The 12,137-nt window shown below is 49.5% G+C and overlaps 2 protein-coding genes across 3 annotated transcripts; one reads left to right on the forward strand and one right to left on the reverse strand.

Moving 5' to 3' along the window:
• Positions 1-102: 102 nt before the first annotated feature.
• Positions 103-3,041, forward strand: PLLP (plasmolipin). Its single transcript, XM_017824338.1, has 4 exons — positions 103-225; positions 1,601-1,774; positions 2,211-2,330; positions 2,411-3,041. Exons 1-4 carry the CDS (start codon positions 112-114, stop codon positions 2,522-2,524), a joined length of 522 nt encoding a protein of 173 aa, XP_017679827.1. The 5' UTR covers positions 103-111; the 3' UTR covers positions 2,525-3,041.
• A 1,727-nt stretch (positions 3,042-4,768) lies between these two features.
• On the reverse strand, positions 4,769-11,767 carry ARL2BP (ADP ribosylation factor like GTPase 2 binding protein). Of its 2 annotated transcripts, none has more exons than XM_017824341.1 (7): positions 11,683-11,767; positions 10,760-10,877; positions 8,702-8,763; positions 7,641-7,747; positions 6,917-7,002; positions 5,574-5,670; positions 4,769-4,839 (listed from the first exon to the last, which is right to left on the reverse strand). In XM_017824341.1, exons 2-7 carry the CDS (start codon positions 10,795-10,797, stop codon positions 4,777-4,779), a joined length of 453 nt encoding a protein of 150 aa, XP_017679830.1. In that variant the 5' UTR covers positions 10,798-10,877; positions 11,683-11,767; the 3' UTR covers positions 4,769-4,776. The 2 variants fall into 2 exon arrangements, with proteins under 2 accessions (XP_017679830.1, XP_017679831.1); XM_017824342.1 differs by having other exon boundaries at positions 10,760-10,874; positions 11,683-11,752.
• Between the last annotated feature and the right edge of the window lie 370 nt (positions 11,768-12,137).

Raw genomic sequence — 12,137 nt, forward strand, 5'->3', positions numbered from 1 at the left:
GTGCGGGGACATGGCGGGGCCGGGCGGAGGCAGCGGGGCGGGGGCAGCGCGGGGCTCGGCCCGGACCCGCCCGCGGAGGGGCCGTGCCGGGGCCGTGCCGGTGCCCGCGGCATGGCGGGGCTGCCCGGTGCCACGCGCGCCCGGAGCGGCTCCCCGGGCACCGCCCCGGCCCTGGACGGCACCTTCCTGTGCTCGCCCCTCGGGGGGCTGATGGGCACCCAGGCCGTGAGTACCGGGGATGGGACACGGCGGGAGCGGGGAGGGCATCACCCGCTTGGATGCTTTTCTTCGCAGCCCTGGCTGGAGGCAGCTCGGGCTCCCTTTGGCTGCCACCCCATCTCCCGTGTCCAACCCTACATAATCCCTAACCCTGAGGCACCGCAGCACCCTTCCTCCTTCCCTCTCTGAAGCCAGAGGAAAATTCGGCTTCTTGTCCTCACACCCTTTGCTGGTTGTAATTCCACGCAGTTCCCATTGCCAGGCACGGCTGATCCGTGTGGCCATTGGGTTGGGGGATCCCACAGGCAGTGGGTTGGGGGTGTGTGTGAAGCACGATGACCCCAACTGAGGTGTCCTGGGGTCGCTCATGGGACGCTCTCGCGCTCCCTGGGCACTCCCAGCCCTCCAGATTGTCCTCCAGGCTTTGGCGGCCGCTCTCAGACGAGCCCAAGGGTCTCTGCACCAGTCACCCTCCCCATTGCTTCAGCATCGAAGGCGACCACAGAATGAACTCCCGCTGCCGCTCCCTCCTGGCACCTCGGGTGCCACACGAGAGCACACGGGTGGGCGTTCAGCTGCGTGCGGTGCCACGTGTGACCTGCCCTGGGGTCTGCCCACGGTGCTGCCCCGCAGGTTTGCTCGTCCTCTCTCCTCGGGGCAGTGCTGGTGGGACAGCAGTGGGATGTGCCCTTAGAAGCCCCTGTGAAAACAGCTGGCATGGACCTGGCTCCAGATTCCAACCCCTGGGCATGGCTGAGCTGGTTGTGACACAGGAACAAACGCTCAGGGAAGGGGGTGGGAAGGATGCTGCCGGGGGTGCCTTGCAGGAGCGCCAGGAAAGAGGAATGGGACCAAAACCAACAGAAGGGACCCTTCAACCCTGCAGCTGGTCCCACCTCTCCAGCCCCGTACTCGGGCCATACCATTAAACACACTCGCCCATCCACTGAGACCCACTGCTCCCCAAATCCTCTCTTCTAAGGGCTCCTGCTTTTCTCCCCCAGCAGCTGGAGCAGGGCAGCTCACACATGCCACCTCCCACTCCCGGAGGAGCCCCCTAAACATGTTTCTGCCCAGCACATATTTTGTGATCACGAGTGTTAGAAATGGATGTGACAGACAAGGAGGCATTGTCAGGGCAGCCGAGCACCAGGGCGTTGTACGCGGGCAGGACAAAGGCTGTTGTGTTTCTGCTGTGACAATAAGTGGTGCTGGTTTATGCAGGGGCAGAGCAGCTCTCCAGAGAGCCCTTCTGCTCCCCAGCGTGCCCCTGCTTTCCTGGAGCAAGGGGGACACAACTGCTGTCGGTGCTGGTGGGCGATGTTCTGTGTTCCACCTGCAGGAACCAGCCCCTGAACACCTTCCCTGTTTCACCCCACAGGTGCTCGGCTTACTGGTGTGGTCTCTCATCGCTGCCACAACGTACCACCTCCATGCGGCCTACGGCTGGGTGATGTTTGTGGCCCTCTTCTGCTGGATACTAACACTCCTTTTCTTCATGACTTACCTCCTGCAGCTTCAGCTGAAGTTTTACGTGATCCCCTGGCCCCTCGTGGTGCGTAGCCGAGAGGGAGTGAGGGAGGGCCCCAAATAGGAAACAGCTTGGGGAGATCTCAGAGAGGACCAAAGCTTCAAGCTCTTCTGGGCTGAGAGAACAAAATCCCCTGCACTTTGCACAATGACATTCTTACATTGTGGCCCTCAATTGCTCAGTGAATATTTAAAACGCAGAGTCCTGTGTCAATCCAGAGAGTTAAAGCCAGGTTTTGGTGTTACTGCTGGTGTCAACCAGAAACCTCTCAGCATAACCTGGAGAGCATTTGATGTGATGTTAATCTGGAGTTTGTTCCCAGTGTGAGGGGCTGGGCCCTTTTCCACTGGTTCTCCTGGGGAACAGGGAGGAATGTGAAACTCAGCCTTTTGCTCATCCCTCATCCCAGCATGCACGAGCCCGAGCCCAGGCCTCACCACCTCCTCTTTGCCTCCCCCAGCTGATGATCTACAACGCCGTGGCCACCGTCCTGTACATCACCGCCTTCGTCACGTGCGCGGCCGCCGTCCAGCCGACGTCCTGGCGGCAGTGGGATTACAACCGGAGAGCCGCGGCCTCCGTAAGTACTGGCGGGCAGGTGAGGGCTGAGGGGCTGGGGCAGCCACGGTGGTCACCCGGGGGGGTGTTCTCCTCTTCCAGTTCTTTGCAGGTGTCACCATGATCATCTACGGGGTGAGCACCTTCTTCAGCTTCCGCGCCTGGAAAGGGCTCGGCAGCAACGCGGCCACCAGCCAAGTGACTGACCGCGCGTAAGGAGTGGACAGCAAAGGCACCCACGGGCCGCCCTGCGTCAGCTCGTGCCCGGCTCGGCGGCTCGGAGGCTCGTGTGCCACCAGGGCTCGCCTTGGGACCAGCCCGTGCTGGCAGCAGTGGTCAGCACTGGGTCACGTGGATGCTGCTCTGTGGTTTCCGATGATGCTTCCAACTGCCGCACCCACAGCACCAACTGGTGTCAGCACCGACGGCCTCGCCGGAGAACACGGACTCGCTGGAGGCTGCGGCTCCTGCTCATCCTTGAGGGTCACCTGGATCCTTGCTGGAGCAGCTCCACTGAGGGGGCTCAGCCAATGCGGCACACTGATACTAAAATTCACTAAACCAAGCCGGGGCTTCCCTCTTTGCTCATTCACAGCTACAGTGTAAGTAATTGCAATTAACGGGATGCAGAAACGGTAGCAGAGCCAGAAGGTGGAGGCGAAGCGAAGGAAGGAGTCCTAACTGCTCTTGTGTTGATTTCTAACAACTTGAATACAAATTTTATGCTTTAAATAAAAACATTCCTAAATCGAGCACTGGAGTCTGTCATGAGAAAGTTTGTCTTGCGAGAAGGCAGCACGCAGAGCATGGCAGGGACAGCAGAGATGTCACTGCAGAGGTGACTGTCCTTCCCCATTCCATGTGGGTTTTACACCTGGCAATAGAAGGAACAAGCCCACAGGGCTTTAAGCACATAGACACTCAGAGCCTGCATCCAAACCACAAGAAAACAAGGGAGGTGCCAAGGCTTAATCATTCCCTGCTGCTCCCCACTCAGCACCACACCCCCCTCAGAGTTCACCTAATTAACCAGCAAGTCAGTTTTGCCCGTTGGTTGCAGGCGGTTTTCAAAAATTAAAACCAAGTCTGCAAAAGCTCAGGGAACACTTGCAGGATCAGCACCTCGGGAGAGCACAGAACCACTGCTCACCTGTGATGCAGATCACAAATTCACCTTCTGGGCGTTTGTCAGAACTCGAAGAGATGCCCAGCCAGGCAGAGCAGCTTCTCCTTTCACACTCTTCTTGTACAAGCTAATAAAAATAGATTACATGAGTTCCAAGGCTGGTGCATGGTGAGCTACACTGCAAAACTTACGGCATGCTCTGCACGGGAGCAGTTCCACCAGGTTGTCTGCAGAGGCAGCCCCAGGAAGTGGAGCTGCACTGACGGAAGGTGAGCACTGAAAAGGAACCAGACACACGGCATTGGCCCCTGACAGATCTGCATTTATTTGGTTGTCAGTGAGTAAAGCACGGGTCAGGTTTCCACAGCTATGAATATATAGAGACATATATATATATAAAAATCAGGAACAGCAAGAAAATTAGTAAAAAAATTAAATTAATAAAAATTAACATGGTGGGTCACTACCAAAATCAACAGGTCTAAATAGAAAGTTTACTTACACACAGTGTTAAAAGACACCAGTCTCAGCTTTCCAAATCCTGACACATTCCATGTGTACAGAGCATTTCTCCAATTTCAGCTACATCACCAGGCAACTGAGGATGCAGAATCTACATCTCTCTGGGAAGGAGGTGACCCAAAAGATTGTGTGCTGTTCATACAAAGCAGGCAATGGCCAATCAACAGGAATTCTGCCTTGGCATCTTGTCAACTACTTCCCTGCACCCCCTGACTTCTCAGTTAAAACCATGGCCCTGAGAATTTCACACTTTTTCCTGCCTAAGGCCAGGCTGGATGGCTTTGAGGGACCTGGTCCAGTGGAAGGTGTCCCTGCCCACGGCAGGGGCTTGGAACGAGATCATCTCCTGTGAAGCAATGCTGCTGCAAAGAAAGGATAAACTGTTCCCCGTGTTCAGCTGAAATAGGACAAAGAACAACGAGCTCGAGCTGCAACTCAGGCACTTTATATCAGACTGCAAAAGGCTGCCAGCAGCAGCAACAGCTGGGCACTGCCCCAAACTGCCTGGCTTCAAATGTGTCCTGGTAGACACGTTAGGAGAAGTTTGGGCAGAGCTGGGAAGGGAAGGCTACCTCTCACAGTCTCTTCCATCCACCTTGTAAAAGGGTATAAAACTCCCAGAAAGCTCTGATTTGACCCCCCCTGGATAAAGGCCCCTTGGTCCTGGCCCTCCCCATCAGGCACCTGCTGCCCTCAGGGTGGAGCTGAGCCCCCTCTGGCCGTTTCTTGGGAATCTCTCTTGGGAATCGCTGCCTTCCACCTCTGAGACTAGAATAGACCTTGCTTAAAATACAACAGAACTCCCTTCAGAATGACTTGTTTAATGGTTTAATGAAGTCACCACTAATGCACTGCTTAAGTCCAGACTTCGACCTTCTTTTTCCTAGAAAGGAAGAAAAAGAAATCTGTGACTCCAGGATGTTCTGGAATAAAACAGGAAGTGTTTGTTGCATCAAATCAATATAAAATTACGTGTTATTTGAACATCTGTGATTGAATGTGAACCCAAAGAGATTGTGCAGGAATCCCTGGGGTAAGGGGAAAAACCTCATCCAAAAACCTTTAACACTTTTGTTTATTTCTCCAACCTGCACGGAGACGAGGAGAAAACAAATTCTCCTCAAAAAAAATTCTGGACATACTAAGGATAAAAAGAAAACTAAAAAAACTCCCATATTATAGAATCAGAATGGTCAAGGTGGGAGGGGATCTCTGGAGTTCATCTGGTCCAAATCCTGTGCTCAAGCAGGGCCACTCAAGACCATGCCCAGAGACCTGTGGAATATCTCTAAGGATGGAGACCCCACAACCTCCCTAAGCAAGGTGTGCCAGAGCTCGGAGACCTTCACAGTGAAAAGGTGTTCCCTTCTCTTCAGTTGGAAATCAATGTTCAAAGATGCAGAAAGTGTGTGTTTCTGAAGAACTGCTCACTCATGTTTTCTAAAAATGAGCTTAAAAAGACACTCAGTGAAGTCATTTTCCTTTTAATTCTGGTACAGCCTTCGATTAAAGGCTGCAGCCTGCTGTAGCAACTTTACCTTTGGTACTCCCAGGGGGAGCTACACAGAACCAACAGCCACTGTGCCAGTGAAAATAAACAGTGCGTGACATACTCACAGCTCTGTATTCCAAGAACATCTCTTTGAAAGCCAGGAAGTCCGTAAATGTGAGAAGCAGATCAAATATATCACCTGGCATTTCATCTTTGCGTTGTCTACAGAGAGAAAAAGTTGGGGGGTGAGAAAACTGTGCCAGAAAAATTTGTTATTTTAAAATGGCACGAGGCCAAAAAGGACAAGTAGAACAATATCACTATTTAAACAAGAATGTTATTACATGTGTATCATAAAGCAAAACTGTGGTCAAGGATTACCATGCAGTATTTCCAATCCAAGTACATTATTATATTGATCTAAATCCAAGACCTAAGAGTATCATATCAGTCCTTGAAGACCTGTGAGTCAACAAAAGTAACACTCAGTAGCAGTCCTCTATTTATTTATCTTGAGCACTGAAACTGCCAGGCAGTTCCTTGAAAGGTGAGAAAGTCTGGAGAGAGGCACAGATGCCCATCCACAGTCCTTAAGAACAATTACTGACAAACCTTGGTAGAGGATGAAAACATTTTGGAAGAAAGGCTCTGAGCTCCCTTTGTCAGCAAATTTCAACAAGACTTTCCTAGTAGTCAAAGGTTGGGTTTTTGTTTCTGGTTTGGTTGGGGTTTTTTGTTTGTTTTGTATTGTTGTTGTTGGGGTTTTTTAGTTTGTTTTTCTGTTTTTGTTTCATTATTTCTTAAAAAAAAATCTCCTTCAAAAGGAACTTTACCTTAAAGAGGCTGTTTTCTGTCTGTACTATGTGCATCCAGAGTAGATTCCCAATTTAAGAAACATTAAAAATTAAACTGATTCAAGTGTTTTAAGACACTCAGGTCCCAATTACACTTGATTTCCTTATTCAAGGGGCAAACCAGTGATCTTTCAAAAGTGATCTCCTCATGAAGCTGGTTAAGCTGAAGTGAACAAATGCAAAAGCTGAACACAAACCAAAGTCTTCTCTGAACACTCTGTACAAGAACTGCAATAAAGGAATTTCATCACGTGACTCTAAAACACCACCAGGCTACTGAAGTGCCTGGAAGAGATAAACAAGACCCAACATTTTAAGGGTTTGGCTTCAAAGTGACAAGAAGTATGAAAATCCTCCAGTGTTCTCATTCTGATTTCTCTTCCTACCCCTTAGAACCCAATATATTTCAGTATCATAATTCTGAAAGAGTAGCAGGACACGCTGAAGGCAGGAAAAGTGGTCAGTCATTGCCTGCATAAACAATCCTTTTTTTGAAATTAAAGAGGAACCATTATCTAAAGGGAGAATTGTCAAAACTAAATTTTAATCTAGATTAAAAAAAATTGAGAGGCACATAAACCACCCCCCCAGCCAAAATCAAAGCAAGGACTTACTGCAAGGACACCGTGAAAGCGACCATGTCAAACCCACGAATGCGATCAAGCAACTTCTCTTCAATGTATTTCTCTACTAAAGAGATCTGAAAAAAAAACCCCAAACAAACCTCCCCTGTAACATCACAACGCATTTCAGAAGCAGATTTCCAAACAGCATCCTTGCACTGACACCTTATTGACACTCTGCAGGATCCTCACTGGGCACAACTGCGGATTCCTCGGTGGGGCATCGCTGGTTCTGTTCTCACACCACCCCTGAGGCAAGAGCTGAGCATGTTTTTGCTGGGGATGTTGGTGAGAACAAACACTGACTATCTATATCTAGTAATTAGGTCCTATTTTTAACTCATTTAATGGTATTGACAAGCAGACTGATCTAGTTTCTTAACCGTGCTTTGCATGAAGAATATGATTGAAGTGTTCAATACAGGAAATAATACAACTGGGAAAGAAGAAACTTCGTTTGCTCAGATGTTAAAAACACATTACTTACTACTGCAATAGGCTAAATTTCTATTCAAGAGTTACACAACTTCCAAAAACATCTCTAGAAAACAAAGAGAAAACACCCTTCTTGTTCACAGATCGTGGCTGTGCTTCTGAAGGAGACAGCAGGCACAATGCTGCATCTGCTCCATGGAAGCCAAGTATTTTATACAGGGGGAAGACTAAATAAAAATAAAAAAGCAGTACCTATGAAAAATAGGAAAAGGTGTCTTACATATTCATTAAAAATGTCAGTATAGATGAGCTTATTTTCTTCTGAGTCATCAAACTCCTGGTAGTGCTTCTCCAGAAAAGACCTCTGTATTAACTGGAAATCGTCATCTGGGCCACAACAAAAAAATGCATCATGCAGTTATGAGTTTAGTCATTCTTTCTGAAACACAAAACCCCACATTCACTGCTCCTCTGCCTCACACCACCACTGCAGCTGCTGCTGGGCCACCACCTCTGCCCCATCTGTGAGGGGACACAGGCTGCTGGTGGAGTGTCAGCACAACAGTCCTCCTGCTCTGTGTTTGTTAATAAAAGTTGTTTATTCTGAACCCCTTTTTGTTCTGGCTCCCAATCCAGCAAAACACCTGTATTTTTTATTAAGTGGATACCTCTTCCCTACAAGAATTCAAAGTAAGTTTTCTTTCTCCTTGAATTTAAAAATATTAGTGAAAATCACAGATTAATTTTAAATTGATGAAGATTTTTTTTTTTTGCAGTTGTGGAAGGAAACAAGAATAAAAATGAACATGGCAGGTCACTACCAAATTACACAGAACAGGTCTAAATAGAAAGTTTACTTACACACAGAGTTAAAAGACACCAGTCTCAGCTTTCCAAACCCTGACACGTTCCAAGTGTACAGAGCATTTCTCCAATTTCAACTACATCACCAGGCAACTGAGGATGCAGAATCTACATCTCTCTGGGAAGGAGGTGACCAAAAAGATTGTGTGCTGTTCTTACAAAGCAGGCAATGGCCAATCAACAGGAATTCTGCCTTGGCATCTTGTCAACTACTTCCCTGCACCCCCTGACCTCTCAGTTAAAACCATGGCCCTGAGAATTTCACACCTTTTCCTGCCTAAGGCCAGGCTGGATGGCTTTGAGGGACCTGGTCCAGTGGAAGGTGTCCCTGCCCACGGCAGGGGCTTGGAACTGAAAGATCTTTAAGGTCCCTTCCAACCCATCCCATTCTGTGATTCTCATGACCACCTTTGTATTTTGAGGTTGGCTGCAATATGTTCAGCACCCATGTTGTCTGTAACTAGCTGCAGCCCTTACCCATGATGATATCTTCCAGATAGCCAACAACTATATCAAACTCCTCATTAGAGGGGGTGGAGCTGAAAGCAAAGAAAGACAGGATACATAAATACATATTTCAACCACAGCAGAAGTTAAAGTCAAAATTAAAAAGTGTTAACGGAAGCCTAAGCACAAATAAACCCGTTAATTACAAGACAACTGAATAACTTCCTAGTTTCAACCTACAAAATAATCCATGACACTGATGAGAAGGCTGCTCCATGGAGATTCTCATCAGGCCTCTACTATAGTTCCTCCCAGTAAGGTGCCTAATTGAAAAAAAGAATAAATGTTGTTTTACTGGCATTACTGTCAAGGTAATTCTAGTCCTGGTGCAGAAGGATGTAAAGAGTGTAATTAGAACAGCAAATTAAGCCTTTTCCAACCCACAAATCCCAGCTGCTACCACAGTTTTCCTTATGTTCCCTTTCCTGCATTAACTGTACATGGTGATCACAGAACTCCAGACACTCTAGAGAATATTCTGAAATACTTGGTCTTGTGGAACCACTTAAACTGAAATGTATAAGAAAGTTTTACATAACTGAAGAAAATTAAATTTTTTTCTTATGCAAGAAACATCCTTATGTGCTCCAAATAAATGGGATAATCTCCTAAAGTTATTCTATTATTAGCAAGCATTAAACACCATTATGGATTTGAAGTCATCCAGGAAAGAAACCTCTGGGACCAACATCAGGACACTGGACCTCTCTGCTAAATCTTTTATTGTGCAGCTTGTTCAGACACAGTAAATAATCCACCAGATCTCTCTGGCATTCACAGTTTATCTTTAGTGGGGGATGAACTCTTCCTGTATTCTCCAGAAGACGAAAGACAAGCTTTTCTCACACATGAGGAAAACAAGTCTCAAGGGAAAAATTAGCCTTGATCAGCAAAAGCACCATTTAAATTCAATTAAATGTCTCCTTCTCTTTCAAATGTCTCTTTAGCAAACAGAGCAGAACAGCCCTTCAGACTAAGTTTTAAAAAGCTCATTATTTTGGTATTAGGTAACACTCCAGTGAAATTAATCCAACAGCAGTTTAACCAACAGTTTACCTCTAATGAGCTCACTCTGGGCTCACTCTGACCAGGAAAATTAAAGAGAGATTTAATTTGAAAGGGCGTCTGATCACCAAGCGATGTCCCAGCAACATTCCTGATCCGTGAAGCCTCGGGAGACGAGTGAAGCCAAGGCAAAGCCTGGAAGAGCCCGCGAGAGGGCGGCACAGGGCCGGGAGAGGGGCTGGCACGGCCCGGGCCGAGGGGACACACCTGAGCACCTCACCTGGGCTGCAGGTCACGGGCTCAGCGCTCCCCTTGGTATGCAAGGGCAGGACACTTTGCTATGGATAATCTCCACCATTTTTCCTCCCTCCAAATAAATGCCACTACTAGTTTTATCCTAACAGCAACAGAAAAAGCTAGTCAAGTAATGGAATTTTAACTGCTCCAGAAGACACTTATTCCATCTCTCTATACAACACATGTACATCCAGACACCTGCAGAGACACGGGCTCAGCAATCCTGTGGTTAAAGCCCCTGTCACCTCGTAATGCCAAGCACAGCATCTAGATCAGCACACATCTTAGCATTTCCCAGTGTGAAATTTGGTTGAGGACACCTGTAAAAGGTCTCAGGATTTATAAGGAGCACACTCAAACACAGAGGGATGGGCTGTCCTCAGAACCCACGACACAAGACGACAAACGCTCTTGAAAAGGAGAAATTTTGGATTTCAAATCAACACCCCAAAAAATAATTTCCAGCCTTACAGTGCTTGTTTTGTTCCCTCAGCCAGGGCTCCCTGGCGCTATGCTGACAGCAGTGATATTTAGTGTGACTTCACCTAAACTCTGCACTGGTGTTATTCCCTCCTGAAGCTTTGCATTCTTCACCTTTGCTCTCCTAAGAGGCAGAATCTGCTAATCATTGTGGTGTAAATTCATTCGTGTAATTAGATTCCTATTAAGATATTTTAATTAGCAATTAGCTTCTTGAAAATCTGACACAGAATGTAGCATACTCACGTGGCTACACCCAAGTTTTCTCCATCAGCAGTCTCCATTGTTCCTGCCTAACCAGACTGGAAGAGACAATCTGTATGTTGCTGCTGTTAGTGACTATTTCTTCTTTTTGGACAAACTGCTAAAGAATAACACGTGACTTTGCATTAATACAAATTCAACTGTTAAACTATCATACACTTCCCAAACAGCAGGAGAGAATTTTTAATTATTAAACACAAGAATTCTGAAATCCTGTTCTTTCAAAGTGAAGGCTACTTCTTTTCTGTAATAACCCAAATTCTCTAGGGACCTTCTCTGCCTACCCAGAGAACAGGCTCAAACCTGCATACACCTGCAGTCAGCCCCTAGAAAGGGGTTTTGGGTCACCTCTGCATGTCTTCTGCTGAGACATCTATGACTGACCATTATAGCAACGAAGCCAGATGAAGATGCCACCCTGCTCCAGTGTCCCAGACCAGGCTCCGGACAGCGATCCCAGAGGCTCTGTCCAGCGCCGGGCTGTGTCCCCCCGTGCCCCGGGCGGTGAGCAGGGGGTGATCCATCACCCGGGACAGGGCACAGAGCGCCCGGTACCGGGGACGATGGGGACGGCCCTGCTCCCACCGCCGGCCCCCGGAGCAGCCCCGGGGCATCACCCCGAGCACGGCGGGAGGGACCAGCGCGTCCCTCGCCACCCCTGGGCTCCTGGGGAGGGGCGAAGCCCCCCTGCCCTCTCCCTTCCTGGCACTCGCCTCACCCCCCACCTCCAAGGCACCCAGGCGGGCGGGCCGTCACCCTCCCTCCCCAGAAAGCGACCCGCCCGTGTCAAGCCCCGCCGTTCTCGGATCCACGGCCCCGTGTCAGCCCTCCCGTTCCCGGGCCCACAGCCCCGCCGCAGCTCCCGCTTTCCTCACACCCCGTCCCGCTGTCCCGCCCGCACCCACCGCCCCTCACGGCCGGCGCGGCGCCCCCTCCCCTCGCGCCGTCTCCTGGGGAACGCGCCCTTCCGCCCCGCCCGCAGCCAATGGCAGCGCGGCCCCGCCGGCGCAGGGCCCGCCCCCGGCCCGCCCGTCCAATCAGGGCGCGCCGGGGGCCGCGCGGGGAGGCGGTGCCGCCGCCATGGCGGGCTGGGAGCGCGTCCTGAGGGGGGGAACGGAAAGAAAACAAATAACGCTGTTAATTGTTAAATTAACCCGCTGGTAGAGCGGGTCGCCCCTCGCAAGGACAGCGCCCAGCCCGCCCCCAGGCGCTGCAGCACAGCGACCCGTGGGGTGACCTAAGCCCCCCACCGGCACCAATGTCCGCGCCAGCCGTGCCCTTCGCCCCCCTCAGGGACAGGAGCTCCTGCTGCCACCGCCACCGAAACACTTAACACAGCTCTTAACAGAAGGAAATAAAG

This window comes from Lepidothrix coronata, unplaced genomic scaffold, assembly GCF_001604755.1.
Source record: "Lepidothrix coronata isolate B3197 unplaced genomic scaffold, Lepidothrix_coronata-1.0 Scaffold110, whole genome shotgun sequence".
NCBI classification, from domain to species: Eukaryota; Metazoa; Chordata; class Aves; order Passeriformes; family Pipridae; genus Lepidothrix; species Lepidothrix coronata.